Source organism: Oncorhynchus clarkii, chromosome 32, assembly GCF_045791955.1.
Source record: "Oncorhynchus clarkii lewisi isolate Uvic-CL-2024 chromosome 32, UVic_Ocla_1.0, whole genome shotgun sequence".
Taxonomy (NCBI): Eukaryota; Metazoa; Chordata; class Actinopteri; order Salmoniformes; family Salmonidae; genus Oncorhynchus; species Oncorhynchus clarkii.
In genome coordinates this window covers 20410834-20432609 of record NC_092178.1, presented here as the reverse complement: position 1 = coordinate 20432609, position 21776 = coordinate 20410834, and the positions used below count along the sequence as shown (strand labels likewise).

Here is a 21776-nt window from a genome sequence, read left to right as displayed (position 1 = left end):
ACCAGCAGCGACATGGAACAGCAGACAGATACTGTACTGTGTCCTGATGGAACCAGCAGCGACATGGAATAGCAGACAGATACTGTACTGTGTCCTGATTCTCCTCTCTGTATTCATGTGATTCAAATGCGACATGGAAAAACACTGAAGAAACCAACCGTAACAGATTATGTTTAACAACCGCTGATCAAACTCCTGGCAAATGTAAGACTCTGTGACAATGTTAGACTCACGTCCCATACATTCATGTTTCACTTATCAGACATTGAGCCAACAGAAATGTACTACTTAGTCTGTATCATACCATCTTAAACAATAGACGAGAGTGACACAAACAGACGCACAGACGGACAGAAAGAGAAAGAAAGACAGGCACTCTCCATTTCATGAAGCTTTATCCCACAGCTCCCCCATGGCAGGAGGCCTAGGCAGCCAGGCTCATATACATGTACACACTGCTCTGCTCCCTCTCCTAGTTCAATAACTCAATTATACAAGACAAAAAGAACTAACACACACTTTGTTCAACTTAAGATAACAATAGCAATAGAATAACAACGATGATGATGATAATAATAATAATAATAATAATTACAACCATAGTCAAATATTGTATATTTCCAGGTCTTATAATTCTCAAAAATTCCTAATATTACACTGTCAGTCGTTTTAAGGTGCACCATAACCTCTGCATGTGACATTTTCAATAAAACTTAACACATGTTGCACTATAACACACCGTGAAGAAGACAGACATCATTTTTTGCTTTTTTTTGTTCATTTTTCAACAAGTATTTCTTCGCAGAGTTTTCTTCCTCCTTCTCGACCTCTGCGGCATTAGATATATGTTTTTAGTGATTTAAAAGCAGTCCATAGTTGTTTTTTTTTGTTTGGCACACTTTTTATTTCTAAGCTGCTGTGTCGTGTGGCACAAACTGATTGGATCGACCGGTGGCCTGGTGTCTCAGAGGACTTCTGGAGGGAGACGAAAAGGAGGGAGAGAGGAGGGGGGAGAGAGAGAGCGAGAGAGAGAGCAAATCATTCATTTGTGCTTCAATTGGGAATATGAGCTATATTCTACAGTACATAATGGCCTACTGTGTATGAGGACATAATATAAGATGTAATTGGTCCTAATGCTTTCTTTGTTTGCTTTGCTTGGTTTAGGCTGTCTTCCAGACCGGCTGTGGGTTCTTGGCATGATGAATGGGGACTCGCTTCCCAACCCAAGGGGCCTGCCCAAACAGGACTGGGACCCCTTTCCCACATAGGGCATGTTGCCTAAGCTCCCTGAGGCTGAGACCCAGGCTTGGGGATAGTGGTAGAGGTTTGGAGCCCCCTCTCTGCATACTGTAGTAATAGTTCTAGTCTAATTATGCTATAATTAGCCTGCCTTTCAGGCTGCCTTTAAGTTCTAGTTAATTGCAGCATAATTAGACCTGCATTGTAGTCATTTAGCAGACACTCTTATCCAGAGCGACTTAGTTAGTGCATTCATCTTAAGATAGCTAGGTGGGACAACCACATATCACAGACATATAAAGTACATTTTCCCTCAATGTAGTAGTCAGTGCTAGAAGGGGGGGGGGGGGGGTCGAGGCCTGCCTTTAAGGTTGCCTTTATGTTCTAGCTAAATACAGCTAGAACTGTGCTGAGCTATACACATGCTGGTATTTTGGTTATAGAGCAATGGATTGCTTATAAAACACTTTATTTGTAATGTTGAAATAAGCATTTTGATCATAAGGCATGTATGTAGGAATTAATCCTGACCTGCATAGCTACCTGCAGCATGCTGAGGCTTCATTGGACATGTTTTCATGAGGAAGGGCTCCAGGATTGGGTCACTGACTATGTCACTCCCCAGTTGCCCTGGCCCGCCGTTGCTGCTCCCGCTGTGATTGGGCATCTGAATGATCTGCTCAAAGTCAGCAGCCTCACCATTGGCTGAGAGACCGTTCTGGTGTTTGGCTGGCTGGACACCGTTCAGCACAGGGGCAGACTCTGCTGCACTCTGCTTGCTCTCAGGAGCTGCAGAAAAAAAAGTTAGTCAAGGACCATTTTCCATTGTTGACTGGCTTCTTTTTTTTCACATGTTGGAGAGTCAGCAGAGTGACACTCTACAAATGTAATTGATATAGTTTACTCTTAAACAAATACTGTACATAGCCCTTAACAGGCTGGGTTTTCAAGGATGGAGAACAAAGTGACATTGCAAGTTACATCGCAGTGAACTTACCTTTACTTCTGTCCGTAGTGTCCTTGCCATTGGCCTGTGCTGGGGAAGTGGAATCCTTCGGCAGTGTAGGCTAGAAGAACATAAAATGGCACATGGTTGCCATGCATCAACCAAGGGTGCTACACATTGGTGGTGCTTTGACGATCTGGAAGAGCACTATATAAATGCAGTCAAACAAAGAGGGGGGGTAGGTCTATACGAAAATAAGAAAATGTATACACTCACTACTGTAAGTCACTCTGGTTAAGAGCATCTGCTAAATGACTCAAATGTAAATGTATTAAGGTCTATAAAGCACTATATAAATATAATGTAGTATTATTATTATAAGGGTTTTAATATGAAGCATAGGCCTTACACTACTCGCCTTTTCTCCAGAATCACGACTCACCCTTTCTCCATCATCACGACTCACCTTTTTCTCCAGCATCACAACTCACCTTTTTTCTCCAGCATCACAAGCCACCTTTTTTCTCCAGCATCACGACTCACCTTTTTCTCCAGCATCACGACTCACCTTTTTCCTCCAGCATCACGACTCACCTTTTCTCCAGCATCACTACTCTTACGTGTCCTCTTCATGATCTCCTCAAGGCGCTGTGAAATTCAACCGCAGAGGCAGATTAAGTCATCATCATTTCATTTTTTACAACTAATGTATTGTATTTCAACAGATTTTTATATAGACTTAGATATTTTCCTTGTAAGGATACATGATAGGTATTTTGATACACACTGTAAAAACTACAGACATGCTTGACTTCTCCACTTTGCTTCCCCCTCCATCCCTCTGTCTCTGATCCCTCCATCCTTCTCTACCTTCTTTCTCTCCAGGCGTGCCTGTTCCTCCTTCTGGAAGTGCTTCTCTCTCTCCAAGCGCTGACGCTCCACCTCCTCACGAGCTCTGACATCAGACTCTTCCCTCTGACACAGACAGACAGGGGAAAGCAACATGATCAATAGATTATCAATAGTATGATTGAATAGGCCTACTATATGTGCTGTTATTATGATAACAAGGAAATTACTTGACAATGAAATGGAACCATGTCAATCTTGATTAACGAAAAATAGAATTAGGATACATTCTTTCAAGGTAATTTGTAAAATGTATCATTTTGCCAATTTGAACATCTAGGGAATTGGTTAATAAATCAATTCCCTAACCACTAGGTGGCAGTAAAAGTCTACACTACAGCAGGCACTGTAGGGCAGGGCTTGATGTCTCAAATAATAATTCCCTTACATGGCTCACAGGGTAGTTACATTTATTTAACTAGGCAAGTCGGTTAATAACAAATGATTATTTACAATGACAGCCTAGGAACAGTGGGTTAACTACCTTGTTCAGGGGCAGAACGACAGATGGTTTACCTTGTCAGCTCTGGGATTTGATCTAGCAACCTTTTGCTTACTGGCCCAACGCTCTAACTACTAGGCTACCTGCCACCCCTTTATTACTGAGTAATCAGTAATAAACAGATTTTGTGAATGGAGGGATGAAAACCAAGCTATGATATGTCAGAATCACATATGTCATTAATTAGACCAACCGAGGGGATTTTTAAATTTTTAATTAATTTTACATCTTATTTAACTAGGCAAGTCAGTTAAGAACAAATTATTATTTTCAATGATGGCCTAGAAACAGTGGGTTAACTGCCTTGTTCAGGGGCAGAACGACATATTTTTACTTTGTCAGCCTGGGGATAAGATCTTGCAACCTTTCGGTCACAAGTCCGACGCTCTAACCAATAGGCTACCTGCCGCCCCAAGTTAAAGCTTGGTCGGAAATACTGCAGGCAGCAAGGAAGTAAATGACAACATCAATAATATGTTATGCTTCACAAATAGTGCAAAAAAAACGAAACTACCTACAGTTAAAGTCGGAAGTTTACATGCACTTAGGTTGGAGTCATTAACTTGTTTTTCAAACACTCCACAAATATATTGTTAACAAACTATAGTTTTGGCAAGTCGGTTAGGACATCTACTTTGTGCATGACATGCAATTTTTCCAACAATTGTTTGCAGACAGATTATTTCACTTATAATTCACTGAATCACAATTCCAGTGGGTCAGAAGTTCACATACACTAAGTTGACTGTGCCTTTTTAAACAGCTTAGAAAATTCCAGAAAATGATGTCATGGCTTTAGAAACCTCTGGGATGCTAATTTACATCTTTTGAGTCAATCGGAGGTTTACCTGTGGATATATTTCAAGGCCTACCTTCAAACTCAGTGCTTCTTTGCTTGACATCATGGGAAAATAAAAACAAATCAGCCAAGACCTCAGAAAAAAATTGTAGACCTTCACAAGTCTGGTTCATCCTTGGGAGCAATTTCCAAACGCCTGAAGGTACCACGTTCATATGTACAAACAATAGTACGCAAGTATAAACACCATGGGACCACGCAGCCGTCGTACCGCTCAGGAAGGAGACGCGTTCTGTCTCCTAGAAATTAACGTACTTTGGTACGAAAAGTGCAAATCAATCCCAGAACAACAGCAAAGGACCTTGTGAAGATGCTGGAGGAAACAGGTACAAAAGTCTCTATATCCACAGTAAAACGAGTCCTATATCGACAACCCGAAAGGCCGCTCAGCAAGGAAGAAGCCACTGCTCCAAAACCGCCATAAAAAATCCAGACTACGGTTTGCAACTGCACATGGGGACAAAGATTGTACTTTTTGGAGAAATATCCTCTGGTCTGATGAAACACAAATAGAACTGTTTGGCCATAATGACCATCATTGTTATGTTTGGAGGTAAAAGGGGGAGGCTTGCAAACCAAAGAACACCATCCCAACCGTGAATAACGGGGGTGGCAGCATCATGTTGTGGGGGTGATTTTCTCTAGGAGGGACTGGTGCACTTCACAAACTAGATGGCATCATGAGGATGGAAATGATGTGTATATATTGAAGCAACATCTCAAGACATCAGTCAGAAAGTTAAAGCTTGGTCGCAAATGGGTCTTCCAAATGGACAATGAACCCAAGCATACTTCCAAAGTTGTGGCAAAATAGCTTAAGGACAACAAAGTCAAGGTATTGGAGTGACCATCACAAAGCCCTGACCTCAATCCTATAGAAAATTTGTGGGCAGAACTGAAAAATCGTGTGCGAGCTAGGAGGCCTACAAACCTGACTCAGTTACACCAGCTCTGTCAGGAGAAATGGGCCAAAATGCACCCACCTTATTATGGGAAGCTTGTGGAAGGCTACCCGAAACATTTGACCCATGTTAAAGAATTAAGGCAATGCTACCAAATACTAATTGAGTGTATGTAAACTTCTGACCCACTGGGAATGTGATGAAAGAAAGAAAAACTTAAATAAATAATTTTCTCTACTATTATTCTGACATTTCACATTCTTAAATTAAAGTGGTGATCTTAACTGACCTAAAACAGGGAATCTTTACTCGGATTAAATGTCAGGAATTGTGAAAAACTGAGTTTAAATGTGTTTGGCTAAGGTGTATGTAAACCTCCGACTTCAACTGTATGTTTGCTATGGCATTTCAATGTTCAAAGTTGCCTGGAATATTAAACTTGCTTAGTCATGGTTCATGAGAGAGCTTAAACTACTGTCTGATGCCTGACTATCTTGACACACTGCATGGAAGATGGCTGGCAGTGTTAGACAAATGGCAAATTGAACTGTGCTTCCCTAGGTGGAGAAGGGACTCAAGTGCGTGTGAATGCTACAGGCATGGGTAGTGGGTACACTGTCGCTCCCTAGCCCCTGTCAGCTCACTGCAATGCGCAGACAGAGGGAGGACAGAACTGTCACCATCTCAGAGTCACAACGGCCCTCTCAGCTCCACTAAATGCTGGGCCAACACTATTATGAAGGTCAACAGCTGGCATCTGCCTAGACTGGGCATGGAGGCTGGTACATGCTGATGGTACACCTCACAGTAACACACATTCCCTCCCATACCTAGACGTACTTAGATGATAGAGCTTCAGAGGATAGGTTTCAGAGTTGGAAATTGGACTGTTCAGTTTATGTATTTTAATATGTTGAGAATCCTTTCATTTGTGGTTATCAGGTGGCTGGCCTGATGGACTATGCAGAAAGCAACTTTGAAGGCTGCCTATCATATCTTCTATGTCAAGACTCTGTTACCCATAATGCTGCTCTCACCTGTTTCTGCAGGCGTTCATTCTGCTCCTGTTCAGCCCTGGCTCTCTCCCGCACCACCACCTCCTCCTCCAGACGCTGCGCCTCGTCTCTCAGACGCTGGTCCTCTGCCATGAGGTGCGCCTCCTCCTCCCTGCGCCTCCTCTCCTCCACCTCCCGAGCCATGCCCTCCTCACGAGCAATCCTGCATGGGGAGCACGCACCGTTAAGTCTGCACATGCTAAGATACGCTCATACTGGACAATATTCTCATATCAACACACACAATGGTTAATGCCAATGCTACACTCTTATATTCGTCGCCAGACCCACTGGCTCCAGGTCATCTATAAATCTATGCTAGGTAAAGTTCCGCCTAATCTCAACTCACTGGTCACGATAACAACACCCACCCGTAGCACGCGCTCCAGCAGGTATATCTCACTGGTCATCCCCAAAGCCAGTCACATTTGGCTGCCTTTCCTTCCAGTTCTCTGCTGCCAATGACTGGAACGAATTGCAAAAATCGCTGGACACTTCTATTTCCCTCACTAACTTTAAACATCAGCTAACTGATCGCTGCAGCTGTACCTAGCCCACCCAATATACCTACCTCATCCCCATATTGTTTTTATGAACTTTTCTGCTCTTTTGCACACCAGTATTTCTACTTGCACATCATCATCTGCTCATCAATCACTCCAGTGTTAATTTGCTAAACTGTAATTACTTCGCTACTATGGCCTATTTATTGCCTTACCACCTCACGCCATTTGCACACACTGTTTATAGACTTTCTTTTTTTCTATTGTGTTATTGACTGTACACTTGTTTATTCTATGTGTAACTCTGTGTTGTTGTTTGTGTCGCACTGCTTTGCTTTATCTTGGCCAGGTCACAGAACTTGTTCTCAACTAGCTTACCTGGTTAAATAAAGGTGAAATAAAATGTAAAAAACTTGTCTTGTACATTCAGTAAACCCTTCACGTCTATAGACAGACATATAAATACACTCCAGTCTATAATACTTCATTATTAAACAGTGCTATAATATTAACACAATGACATTTTTAATCAACTCCAGACAGTTTTAGACTGACCTTAACCTCTGCTCCTGCTCAAGGCGCTCCTGCTCTTCTCTCTCCCGTTGCTCTCTGGCCTGTCTGCGTTTCTCAGCCAGCACTCGTGCTGCTTCCTGTGGGTCGTTGGTGCCGGCTGAGGGTCTGGAAGCTGGAGTAGATGAGGTAGCCGGGGAAGCTGAGGCAGCCGGGGCAGTTGGGGTAGCCAGCTCAAGGTTTGAGGCAGGAGTGGAGGTGACCACTGTGACTGGTGCACTCAGCGATGGGGGTGTCACCGGCGCCGAAGACACCATAATGGCAGGAACGTTACTGACGCCTGTAAGAGCAAGAGGGACAGGAGAGGCCTCTGTTTCAGATGAGAAGCCACATGATAGACCATGACCCTGGAAAATGCTTCAGGGCTCATCTGAAGCAAACATCAAAGTCTAAACAATCTGCGTGTTTTTTCCAGGCAGAGAAGAAAGACTAAGTAGCAGTTGAAGAGAAACATGAGACCCACCTGATCAGTGGGACCGTAGTAATAATGTATGGCCTTTACAGTAGAGTAACTCTGGATAATAAAAGATACATGAACTCCAGAGAAACAAATAGATAATGGAATGTCAGAATATACAGTATGTGCTTGTGCTGAAGGCCACACTCAACCACAGGAGTTTGGTGGCACCTTAATTGTAGAGAACGGGCTTGTGGTAATGACGAACAGAATAAGTGGAATGGTATCAAATACATCAAACATGGTTTCCAGGTGTTTGATGCCATTCCATTTACGCCGTTCCAGTCATTATTATGAGCCGTCCTTCCCTCAGCAGCCTCCACTGCACTCAACGTGTGCTCTCCAGTAACACTACTGGTGTGGCTGTAGGCCAAAACATTTAAAAGACACCCTGGCGCTTGGATACAGTAACCATGGTGAACACACTTACTCTTTGTCTCAGGAGTGTCGGGCTGATGAGGCTCGCTGTTTGTTTCCACGGCGACAGCGGCGACCGGCTGGGGCTGTACCCTGGCAGGTGTCTGGGCTCGTTTGGGGCGGGTTTTGGTGCCCGAGGGGGTCTTCTTGTCTGTGGAGGGGTTTTTGGGGGCCATTGGAGGGCAGGGGGACAACGGTCTGCTTTTGGGCGCCGCAGGCGACGGAGGTCTGTTTTTCGGTTTGGGGGTACTGCTGCAGGAAGGGAGAAAGGAGAGGAAAAGATGGAAAAGGAATGGAAAAGAGAGGGGAGTGTAAATAAAAACAGCAGTATCATATCTGTAGTTTTCCTTTCAGCCAGGTTGCAGGTTATTTAATTTTTCAACATCAACTCTGTGGTCTTGAACTAGGTCAGAAAAAGTATTATTGAGAATGACTGACTGAATCTCTACGTAAACGTTCAACGCTCAATAACGCTGCCATGGTCCCATGGCCCTGTTGTAGTCAGACGTGAGATGAGACCATGGCTGATTCCCAAATAGCACCCTCTTCCCTATGTAGGGCACAACACGGGCTTTGGACAAAAGTAGTGCACTATATAGAGAATAGGGTGCTACTTGGGACGCAACCCATGGTTCTTCTCGGTTTCCCAGCGCTGAGCAGCACCAGCATCACTCAGGGAAACCCCATTCTGTCTGAGTGCTGCTACCTCCCTCCTGCTCCTGGTCTTGGCAGACAGGGCCCTCAGCTGAATGGTGTCCAGCGGCTCTTTGGGCCCAGTTAAAACAGTCGGGACCATCTGTCAGTGAGACAGACCATTTAACCTGGCCCGGGGCTGAACCTCGATCCCCCTGCTAAGCACTAAGCTAACCCGATGCGGATCTCTTTTCACAAACACTCTATTAGCATCTAATACATAAAGGTCAAATACAAGATGGCTGTCTTGTCTTGGTCAATGATTATAGAGAGAGCTAATGTAGCAGAGAGGAAAATAAAACAGTTTGACAGTATATATAAACTGTAGATCAATAGCTTTTTTTAACAAACAAATAGGATTTCTAACTTGAAAGGCTGACAGTATAAGGAAGACAGAGTATTCTACTATAGGGACATGTGGTATAGGACAGTTTAGAGTAGTTGTGCTGTTAAGTCTAAGACCAGATTCTGGGCTCTGATCTGTAACAACACCTTGACGCCGGCCTGGATCTGGTGGTGGTCTGGGTCGTTGTTGCGGTCTTCTTCTTCTTCAGCACGATCTCTTTGGAAAGAGCATTCTTCTCTTTTTCGTTCTCCCTCTCCTTGTCTTTCTTCTCTTTCTTTTTCTTATCCAACTTTGAGAAACAGAGAGAAAGTGGTGACCAGTTAGTGCTAATGACATGGTGGTTGGGAGACCGGAGGAGGGTAGAATACATGTAACTACACATCAGTGTGTGTGTGAGGATGTAAGCTAACCGGCGTTGAGCTCCGTCGGCGTTGGCGCTGTGTGATGTCAGGCGTGCTTGCGGACACTCCTCCCCTCCAGCGCTCAGAGGTGTTCCGGTGAGGGTGGTGGTGGGAGCAGGCGTCCAGGGGGCTGGCGGAGGCTGAACGGGAGCAGTGGTGAGAGTCTGAGTACAACACAGAGATGAAGAGAAACAGGCTGGATGGACTAGGTCAGGTCAAGACTCCTCTTACAGTTATGATAATGATAGGCCACTTAGGCCAGCTACTGAGAACGTGATGGTGGCAGATAGCCACCCTGAATGGTTGTGTCTGGCAATATTAGGTTCTGAAGGATTTAACCACTCATGTTTGTGGCTGAGGTGAGTTTACTTCCTATGGCTGAAATAAGGCATGAAATCATGATACTGTAACTAGTGGGAGTATGATGCATATCATACATGCTGTATGTTTTTCTCTGAAAGAGAAGGAAAACACTAGAATACCCAAGCTTCAACCCTGTAATTGTAAGTTAGCAACAAACAAAAGGAGAGAAGGTACATTTCTTGTCATGTTAAGTTCTATAATAAAAGTAGAGTAAAGGGTCCTAGAGAGGGGTGACTCACGGAGGTCCCGGGAGTCGCTGGGGTTGAGCAGGGTCACAGCGCTGCGGCTGCGGGCCAAAAAGGACAGGGTGGGAGTCATGAGCCTCTCCACGATGCGGCTCTCCCACGGGCTCAGACGCAGACTGCGAGCTGGGAGACACAAGAGGGTGCTGTTAGTACCTGGGTGCTCTTACCCCCCCCCCCCCCACACACACACTGCAGACTCCCCTAAACCAGACACTGCACCACCACCAGGTTCAGCCACCGTTCCCCAGTCACTCACTGACGACACTGCAGCACAGCTTTTCATCCCCCAACACAAACAGGCCTCTGTCTGACCACACTCTCTCTAACTGTACCAACCTCACTCTGACCACACAGAGACAGTCACAGACGTCTCTCCAGTTGTACATTATGATGTGGAGAAATCTGGAGGTGTTTCACCTAGTTACATGTCATTAATACAACTATACCAATCACACATATTAACAAACCGACTCAACCGCTTCATTTTGAAAATGTTACTTCTTTCTAGATGACTTACCATTACAAAACACACCACCCAAAAGCCATGGCTATCTAGTAGGCCTTGCAAAGGCAGGTTAAAGTTTCTGATCAATTCAGCATTATAAACTGGGTGGTTCGAGACCTGAATGCTGATTGGCTGACAGCCATGGTATATCAGACCACATACCACAGGTATGGCAAAACATGTATTTTTACTGCTCTAATTACGTTGGTAACCAGTTTATAATAGCAATAAGGCACCTTGGGGGTTTGTGATATATGGCCAATATACCACGGCTTTGCGTTGTGTCTAAGAACAGCCCTTAGCCGTGGTATATACCACACCCCCCTGGGCCTTATTGCTTAATTATAGCCTACACTACCCGGATGCTACAGGTAAGGCTCACTCTTATAATGTCATTAGGTCAGTATCATATGTTTGTCTGTCATATGATGTTAAGTGTTACATTAGTGTCATAAGATGAAGACTGATCCATATGAAGTTCAACAACAGAAGGATGTGTTTGATGCATTGTGATGGGCTGCTACATAGACATTGGTTGGCACCTCATTCCCTATATAGTGCATTTGTTTTGACCAGGGCCCATAGGACTCTAGACAAAATTTGTGCACTACATGGGGAATAGGGTGGCATTTGGGATGCAGAATTCTGACAAACACTCAAGAACAATCATAACTGGAACAAATGTAATGTCAGAGCAAATGTGTTTTGAACATTGCGAGAGCCTGAAATCATTTGTCCCTAAAACTACACCAATATCAGAAATGAAGAACATTTCAAACACAGCATATAAGGCAAAAAAACACTGGCGTTGTAGTGAAAGAACCAGACTGGTGGATTTGTTAGAGGCCTCTATGAGAGTTCTGTGTAGAGGAGGATTCGGAGGAGAAATGACAAAAACCTTTTGAAGATGAGTTGAAATAGGGACACTGTGCAATGCAGCGTTGCGTAATACTGTAACATACATAATACAGTACCTCCCGTTCCTCTCAAACTGGGGTAACGAGTCTGACCCTCCACCTGAGTCTACTGGTGTCTCGTAAACTTCTTTCTAAGTAATTGGCAATTATCTGACTACAGAGTTTCAGCATCTTCAATGGGCCATTCATAGTATCTCACAATATAATATTTACATGAGCTTCTCAAGTTCAACTCCATCACAAGGACAATTTGACAGTGGAAATGTCTCAAAATGTCCACAATGAGATGACCAAAACGGTAAAGGCCTAAATGCCATTCTGTTAAGAGACTTCCTGTACATTGCTTCGCTGCTGTACATTTTAGCAGACAATATTATCCAAAACGACTTACAGGAGCAATTAGGTTTAAGTGACTTGCTAAAGGGCACATCGACAGATTTTTCCCCTAGTCGGCTCAGGGATTTGAACCAGCAACCTTTCAGATACTGGCCCAACACTCCTAACCGCTACGTTACCTGCCGCATACTGGTTTATTGTGTGGCCCCGAGTCTTTAGATCAAGTTGGCTATGCTAATGAGCATCCCAAATGGCACCCTATCCCCTATTTGTATTTTTTTATTTAACTAGGTAAGTCAGTTAAGAACAAATTCTTATTTACAATGACTGCCTACACAACGCTGGGCCAATTGTGCGCCCCCCTATGGGACTCCCAATCACGGCCGGTGCACTACTTTTGACCAGGGCCCATAGGGTGCCATTTGGGATGCGACCTTGATACGGCTACTTAGGTCAAGTCAGCTATGCTTGTGTAGATCACTGAGCTCTCTCTGCATGCGTTAACTAATCACATACGTACGTACATACATACAGTCACACACACATTCACCCATGTAAGGTAAGCTCACAACAGCGACACATAGAAGCTGATGATAAGCGTGATGTGTAATTTCTGTAGATGCATGTAAAGCACATTTAGGGTGTCACCTGTCAGTGAATGGAAAATCCTGAAAAGCATAGACAAATATACTAAGTTGCTAATATAATTGATTGGTTCATATTATCTAATGGACCTGGGGTTACCTTGGCTATATTTTTGGACAGATCATTTTCACAAAGTATTTTATGGTTGATAACCCAACTAGGCCCTGGCCTTGTTGCTAAGCAACAGTCAGGAGGATTTTTTTTCTCCTTCAATGCGGCAAGACATTTGCTTGGCTGCTGTTTGATAAAATGTACACCTGGTAGTTGGGATCCTGGGTCCATAAACACATCTGGCTGTTATTGGCATACTTACTGTATATCCTGTAGCCAGAACATTTGTAACTGCTAAATCGGTTAAAATTGCTAAAATGGATTTTATATGGAAGCTTCTGGAAAATATACATCTGCTGAGGGAGGACATTCTGTGTTCCTCATGTAAGAATTGACTATTGATGTCTGAATATTGCATTTGAACAACCATTACAGTGGTGTGGTATTGGAGATCAATAAAAGTCGGTCATGAGAGACATGACAACATCTAAAAGAGTGGATGACAATAAAGCTGAATATTAATATTGTAGCAACTTTTAAACATCTCTATCTGAGATCTCCTATCTACATAATGTAATAAGTCAATAAAGAGTTCAGCCATGACTATCTGACCATGCACTTGTACATTTGTGCCACCACTACTGACACCACAGCACCATCACTGACACACCACCACCACTACTGACACCACACCATAACTGACACCACCATCACTGACACCACACCACCACCACTACTGACACCACACCATAACTGACACCACCATCACTGACACCACACCGCTACTGACACACCACCACCACTGACACACCACCACCACTACTGACATCATACCAACACTACTGACATCACACAACCACTACTGACAACACCATTACTGACACCACACAACCACTACTGACATCACACCACCACTACTGACAACACCACTACTGACACCACACAACCACTACTGACATCACACCACCACTACTGACGACACTGCCACTACTGACACCACAATACCACACCACTATCACTGACATCACACCACCACCACAACACCACCACTGCTGACACCACTACTGACACCACACCACCACTATTGACACCATAATACCACAACACCACTACTACTGACACCACAACACCATACCATTGACACCACACCACCACCGACACCACACCACCACCCCTGACACCGCACCACCACCAACACAGCATATCACCACAGCAGAGTGGAGGACAACCAAAGAGTGTGGAAGAGGAGGGTGTTGGAACCGAAGTGACAGAAACATATATACACCATTATAAAAGATTATCACAAAATATGAATGTCAGGGCTGATCAAAAATGCAAAGAGAAGGTAAATCAATCAACAACAACATCAACAAAACCACGATGCACACGAGACTGGGGGTGTGAGGGAGGTGATGTAGTGTTTTAGGGATAGGAAATGACCGGTCACCAAGCAACAGGCAGGCAGGCAGGCAGGCCACCAGCAACAACAGTTAAAAGAAAAACCAAACACTAGATCGGGGTAAGGTAAGGAGATCTGAGAGGGAGGGGGTGGGCAGAGGGGAGGAGGGGGGTTTATATAGAGGCCTGGTGGACATTGACGCAGGTCGGTCGTCCTTACTTCTGTTGGGGGAGTTCCAGAGGGTGGCAGAGGACTTGGACAGCCTGTTGTTAATGACAGGGTCCACCTGTCTTGGCAAGTTGACGGTGGAGGCCGAGCATCTGCCTGCACCGGAGAGAACGCAACAGACAACAACTGTTCACAAAGTTGGCGGGGTGGGGACCCGACGAGGCTGTGCTGGAGTCGTAGGGGAGAGGAGGGTCCGAGATCGCTGAGCTCAGATATATAAGACCCCTCTTCAAATGAAATCCCAAGTTCATGTCATTGTGATACCTAAATGCTATTTATCAAGTTTATTCTGCTGATCTGTTTATTTGTATGTGTATATAGTAACAATTGTTGGTCCACTAATGTTTTTATTACCATCCTCACACAGGTGTGGGCAATTGTAATTATCTGCTAGGCACCTGCATATAAAAAAAAACGATGGCTTTGGCACATCTCTTGTTGATCTGATGAAGGCAAAACTGCCGAAACACGTTAGCCTGTCCGTCCGAAAATAAAAAGGTGAAATAAGGTGACGTCTTTTTTTGTCCCTTAAAAATAATAATAATTGGAGTGCCACCAATTCTCAATGTTCTTGAACTTGGGATTTCATTTGAAGTCATTGTCATATATGGCAGATCACCCAGCTATTAAACGAGATAGCGCACCTGCTACCCACTCCCCAATACAAGACCCCTCTGTCTGTCTCCCTGGACCATGCAGCTGATAGAGCTAGACCTACAGGAGGACCACTTCACCATTCACTGTTTCATTTTAGGCTGTTGGCTCAGACAGACCTGATTCACTCTATTTACACAGGGCTAACTCTTTGATTCACCTCATTCATTACTAAGCAGTCCACTCGGACAGGACAGATTCAGAGTGCTTTTAATCTGGGGAAGGGGTTAGGGTACTGGAAAAAGGTTGGGGTAAAATTGGGAAAGTTAAATGACTGGGTTTATGAATGGCATCTAAAACCCAGAAACAAATCTTTGTATATAAAAGCAACAACCGGAAAAGTGGAAAAATAGATTGTCTTTGTTGCTCAAACCAAACACATCCACACACACTCATTTTCATTTACACTTCAGAGAGGAGAGAAGGTTCTTGACCTCAAGGTCACAATCAAAGAGATAGCCTTTCACAAGCTTGCGTCATTGTTGGACTGAGCAGCATAGGAGAGAGTTGGCACACTGAACCCTGAGTCGATTCCTTACAGCTCTGATCAACTCAACACCTTGCAGCTCACGCAGAAAGTCGAATGAAACGTATACATGACACCTTTTCCCTTCTATCTCCTATTTCTGGACTCTACTGAACAGTGAGAATCTGGAGTGAGAGAAACGGTACGTTAAGAATACAAATCCAGTCTAAATCATAATGGTACTCAGTGATTCAGTGATAAATGAAGTCAAGTAGAAATAGTGAGCCACTGTTAGGCAAAATAATGTTAGTAAACATGAATTATACTGTAGAATGACTAATCTCGCTATTCTAATGGTCCTCAGAACATTACCACCCCAACCAAATTACAGTGCCTAACAATGGCCTAACACCAAAACCTTAGGACACTGTAAATAATTAACATCAGTTAGACTAGAAAGTTACGTTTCTGTCCTGTACTATGAAGGTACTCTGTACAAGCAATTCATTGAAGTTCTGGGTGGTTCATGTCTATACGGTTCTATGAGGTTCTACGTGGTTCCAGTGCGACTCACTTTGTCTGCGGGAGGTCTGGTTGAGGCCGCCAGCCCAGGACCATCTCTGCTGACGGATCTCAGCCCAGGTCTTTTTGGTTGACTTCTTGATGGCCGCCTCGTAGCGCTCCTGTGGTGGGGACATTGGGAGACAAAAACTGTAACTCTCTCAAGAAGCTACACTTAGCTGAGAACAGTGATATGTAATATTTACAAAATACCAAACCACCATGTATGTGCCCTCTCCACCCAAAGCAACCGCTTAGAATTGAATATTATTCCTAAAATGATAATTAATTCAAGCTTAGATCATTGGCTGTGATAGACTAACCAAGCTGATAACAAAACTGCACACAACAATTGAGCAAGAGAGAGATATTGAACATGACCCTCCTCCAGGCCTCTACTCCCCACCTTGTTATTTTCAAGTTTCTGCCTCTGTTTCTCCTCTAGGAGGGCTCTTCGTTTCTCAAGCTTCAGTCTCTGGTCCTCCAGCCTCTTCCTGCGCTCCTCGAGCTGGCTCTCCCTCAGACGCCTCGCCTTCTCCTCCTTCTCCAGCCACTGGGCCTTCTTAGCCGCTATGCAACGGGAGACAACGGGTACAGGTTTAGTTTTATTTGAATATACATGGTTTAGTTTAGTTTTATATACTCATGGTTTAATTGTTTCATTTCAATATACAGTACCAGTCAAAAGTTTGGACACCTACTCATTCAAGGGTTTTTCTTTATTTTTACTATTTTCTACATTATATAAAAATATAAAATATATCAAAACTATGAAATAACACATATGGAATCATGTAGTAACCAAGAAAGTGTTAAACAAATCAAAGTATATTTTATATTTGAGATTCTTCAAAGTAGCCACCCTTTGCCTTGATGATAGCTTTGCACACTCTTGGCATTCTCTCAACCAGCTTCATGAGGGAGTCCCCTGGAATGCATTTCAATTAACAGGTGTGCCTTGTTAAAAGTTAATTTGTGGAATTTCTTTCCTTCTTAATGCATTTCAGACAATCAGTTGTGTTGTGACAATGTACAGTGCCTTGCGAAAGTATTCGGCCCCCTTGAACTTTGCGACCTTTTGCCACATTTCAGGCTTCAAACATAAAGATATAAAACTGTATTTTTTTGTGAAGAATCAACAACAAGTGGGACACAATCATGAAGTGGAACAACATTTATTGGATATTTCAAACTTGTTTAACAAATCAAAAACTGAAGAATTGGGCGTGCAAAATTATTCAGCCCCTTTATTTTCAGTGCAGCAAACTCTCTCCAGAAGTTCAGTGAGGATCTCTGAATGATCCAATGTTGACCTAAATGACTAATGATGATAAATACAATCCACCTGTGTGTAATCAAGTCTCCGTATAAATGCACCTGCACTGTGATAGTCTCAGAGGTCCGTTAAAAGCGCAGAGAGCATCATGAAGAACAAGGAACACACCAGGCAGGTCCGAGATACTGTTGTGAAGAAGTTTAAAGCCGGATTTGAATACAAAAATATTTCCCAAGCTTTAAACATCCCAAGGAGCACTGTGCAAGCGATAATATTGAAATGGAAGGAGTATCAGACCCCTGCAAATCTACCAAGACCTGGCCGTCCCTCTAAACTTTCAGCTCATACAAGGAGAAGACTGATCAGAGATGCAGCCAAGAGGCCCATGATCACTCTGGATGAACTGCAGAGATCTACAGCTGAGGCGGGACACTTTGCCCATAGGACAACAATCAGTCGTATATTGCACAAATCTTGCCTTTATGGAAGAGTGGCAAGAAGAAAGCCATTTCTTAAAGATATCCATAAAAAGTGTTGTTTAAAGTTTGCCACAAGCCACCTGGGAGACACACCAAACATGTGGAAGAAGGTGCTCTGGTCAGATGAAACCAAAATTGAACTTTTTGGCAACAATGCAAAACGTTATGTTTGGCGTAAAAGCAACACAGCTGAACACACCATCCCCACTGTCAAACATGGTGGTGGCAGCATCATGGTTTGGGCCTGCTTTTCTTCAGCAGGGACAGGGAAGATGGTTAAAATTGATGGGAAGATGGATGGAGCCAAATACAGGACCATTCTGGAAGAAAACCTGATGGAGTCTGCAAAAGACCTGAGACTGGGACGGAGATTTGTCTTCCAACAGACAATGATCCAAAACATAAAGCAAAATCTACAATGGAATGGTTCAAAAATAAACATATCCAGGTGTTAGAATAGCCAAGTCAAAGTCCAGACCTTAATCCAATCGAGAATCTGTGGAAAGAACTGAAAACTGCTGTTCACAAATGTCTCCATCCAACCTCACTGAGCTCGAGCTGTTTTGCAAGGAGGAATGGGAAAAAATTTCAGTCTCTCGATGTGCAAAACTGATAGAGACATACCCCAAGCGACTTACAGCTGTAATCGCAGCAAAAGGTGGCGCTACAAAGTATTAACTTAAGGGGGCTGAATAATTTTGCACGCCCAATTTTTCAGTTTTTGATTTGTTAAAATAGTTTGAAATATCCAATAAATGTCATTCCACTTCATGATTGTGTCCCACTTGTTGTTGATTCTTCACAAAAAAAATACAGTTTTATATATTTATGTTTGAAGCCTGAAATGTGGCAAAAGGTCGCAAAGTTCAAGGGGGCCGAATACTTTCGCAAGGCACTGTATGTGGGAACTCCTTCAAGACTGTTGGAAAAGCGTTCCAGGTGAAGCTGGTTGAGAAAATGCCAAGAGTGTGCAAAGCTGTTATCAAGGCAAAGGGTGGCTACTTTGAAGAATTTAAAACTTGTTTGGTTACTACATGATTCCACATGTGTTATATCATAGTTTTGATGTCTTCACTATTATTCTACAATGTAGAAAATAGTCAAAATAAAGAAAAATGTGTAGGTGTGTCCAAACCTTTGACTGGTACTGTACATGGCAGCTATGCAAAGAAAAACAGAAATAAATACATGCGGTACAGTTAGCTAATGAAGAAAGTTCAGAAGTCATGGATGGGATCGTGTACCATTCAGCGTTGTTGAAGCACTTGGGGATAGTGAGCAGAGGAAATATCAGGGTTACATAACTAATACCTTAGACCTGTTCTCTGTTACCAGCCTATTACCTAACTGGGATATAATCTCTCCATCTCTTTCTATTTCTTTCTGCCCTACCTGGTCATAAAAAACTCTGAATGACTGAGCAGTACATCATTTGCTGTTTGTTCACTGAGAGGAATTCTGGCCTGGTGATCTGTTAAAGACTTTTAGAGGCACAAAAGTCTCATGGCTTCCTGGAACCAGATTGGAAAAGGAAGACAAATAGAATGGGAAGATGAAGACATATTGTTGTTTACATCCTGCTAGAGTTGTAATCTTATTAGAATAATTCTAATAACAGTAAACAAGTCGTTGTAGTAGTAGCATCCTACTGTGTTTTACTATTGCTTTCTAGCAGATACTGAGTTTCACGCCACAGATTCTGTGGCTCATTCCTGACAGACACGATTAAAATGCAATCATTCGGGCTTTGTTTAAAATCCAAGCATGCTGTGCACCAGCTGTGTCCTCTCAGCTCATTAAGCCTTCTTTGAGGTAGACGCCACATGTGTACTGTGTCTCAGAGTGGCATTTCCTGTTCTGCAGTCCCTTGCACATGGGCCCACTTCCACACACATGTTGTTTAGCATGGTGGGGGCAAGCTACTTTTGAAGAGTTTTTGGGGGGCTCATAGTTTTTTGGGACCCACTTCCACTGCACACGTTTTGTTTAGCACTAAAATGGTGGGGTCTGGATACTCTTGAAGAGTAAATTTTTTTCAAGATAATGTCTCAGTGCTGATTGTGAGATGTCTTTGATAACGCATGTGTTTGATAATGAATGCAATCCTCACTCTGAAATATTTAAAACATTAAAACGATTTGATCAAAATCTGAAATGCATGAGTGTTTGATGTTCTAAGTTAAGGGCCTTATTTGTATTCTGTTAACATTCCCTAGCCCTTCTCTATAAATAGGTAAAAGGCTAGAATACACTAGTCCAGGGGTTCTCAAACATTTTCGGTCCGGGGACCCCTTTTGTGATAGCAAAATAATCATGGACCTCCTCATAATCAGAACACAACTTGCATATAAGGAGATTTACTATGACTTCTGCAGTGCATGCCCGGACGAACCAAGTCTCCGGCCTTGGGAAGGAACATTTTCAAGTCCCACCTCTTGGCATCGGAGAGAAAATCTTCCAGTCCTCAAGCTAATTTCCTGCAATTCTACCCATTTTATCAAGGGGAAGAGAGATAACTTTGCAGTTTTAAAGGTTAAATTACAGTGCATTTATGTTTTAAAAATATCTATCGTTTTTGGGGAATACAAGAAGTATTGAGTGGAAAAATGTCTAATTGCTGGAGTACTGTGGATACCAATATTCCTGTGAGCCTCCCAGGCCCATGTTGTTCAGGGTTGAGAACATAAACTGTAGATTAATAATATGACATTGTATTTTGCATTACACCCTCTAAACGTATTCCACCAATCCCTTGGCCAAAATGTATCTGTTGTTGTTAGTAATATTCATTAAAAAATATAGAAAAATCAGATCTGGCCACAGACGCCTGCTCTAGTCTGCACCCACAAAGAAAACACTAGCACGTTTCTCCATCATGGATTAAAATTAATTATAGCAATTTTCAATATCTGAGTGGCAGAAATACAATTAGCTAAATACGTTGAATGCATGCACTTTAACATTGTAAAGCCACAGTAATGGCATTATATACAATGTCCCTTACATAACAACCATGTGCTTTAAAATATGTTGTAAATAAACTTGTTTTATTGTCACATACACCAGATATGTGCTGTTTTACAGGGTCAGCCATAGTAGTACGGTGCCCCTTGAGCAAATTAGGGTTCAGGGTATTGCACAAGGGCACATTGACAGATTTTTCACCTTGTCAGCTCAGGTATTTGAACCAGCTACCATTTGGTTACTGGCCCACTGCTCTAACCACTAGGCTACCTGCCACCCTAAAGAGATAAGTACAAAAAATAATCACATTTAGCTTTTTTTTGTATGTCATCACCAGTATAGTATATATATGGCCATAAACTTTAGAACATCTAACCATAAAAGCTTGATGCTGTGAGATCTAAACATTACAATATCTGGTCCATAGGAGATTCATATCTTACATCTGGACCAACAGAGGTCAGCCAAAGGTTTGCCATTATCAGTCAAATAATAGGTTCTGTCCGCTGGCTGGCTGCTGAAACGATTCCTTGGCATGGCGATTATAATGAGACTAATGAAATAAGTAATTACATCTAATCTGTCTGAGAGGCACGTCACGGTCGATTCACGGTAATGACTACACATTTTTCACGCCGCTCCCCAGGGGGATTATGGGACGGCTCAGTGGGATACGCCCGCCAAGTCCTCCTCTGATTGGTTGCTCAGGATTTGGCCTCAGTGCAGAGAAAGAGGGGCTTAGGCCAATGTTGTGGGAGAATAGGGTTGGGGAAAATACTAGCCTACTGCATGTGATCAGAATACAATATCATGAAAAATAGACCCTGAAAACATCTGTAGAGAAAAATCTATATTGGAACGACATTACTAATGCCCCATCAAATG

General features: G+C 43.1%; 1 protein-coding gene across 13 annotated transcripts in view; it reads right to left on the bottom strand.

The window, feature by feature from the left end:
- Positions 1 to 378: 378 nt before the first annotated feature.
- LOC139392065 (MAP7 domain containing 1b) overlaps positions 379 to 21776 on the bottom strand; it is a 53272-nt gene continuing 31874 nt past the window's right edge. For 2 of the 13 annotated variants that reach the window (XM_071139743.1, XM_071139739.1), the window contains 14 exons: positions 16579 to 16742; positions 16186 to 16294; positions 14483 to 14587; positions 10405 to 10533; positions 9812 to 9966; positions 9548 to 9690; positions 8376 to 8614; positions 7474 to 7768; positions 6398 to 6578; positions 3059 to 3163; positions 2783 to 2836; positions 2240 to 2309; positions 1774 to 2031; positions 379 to 975 (listed from right to left, as the gene is read on the bottom strand). In XM_071139743.1, coding sequence (XP_070995844.1) covers positions 965 to 975; positions 1774 to 2031; positions 2240 to 2309; positions 2783 to 2836; positions 3059 to 3163; positions 6398 to 6578; positions 7474 to 7768; positions 8376 to 8614; positions 9548 to 9690; positions 9812 to 9966; positions 10405 to 10533; positions 14483 to 14587; positions 16186 to 16294; positions 16579 to 16742 — 2018 coding nt within the window. In that variant the 3' untranslated portion in view covers positions 379 to 964. Of the gene's footprint in view, positions 976 to 1773; positions 2032 to 2239; positions 2655 to 2731; positions 2837 to 3058; positions 3164 to 6397; positions 6579 to 7473; positions 7769 to 8375; positions 8615 to 9547; positions 9691 to 9811; positions 9967 to 10404; positions 10534 to 14482; positions 14588 to 16185; positions 16295 to 16578; positions 16743 to 21776 lie in introns of those variants that run through there. The other 11 variants (XM_071139745.1, XM_071139742.1, XM_071139747.1 and 8 more) reach the window with 8 other exon arrangements.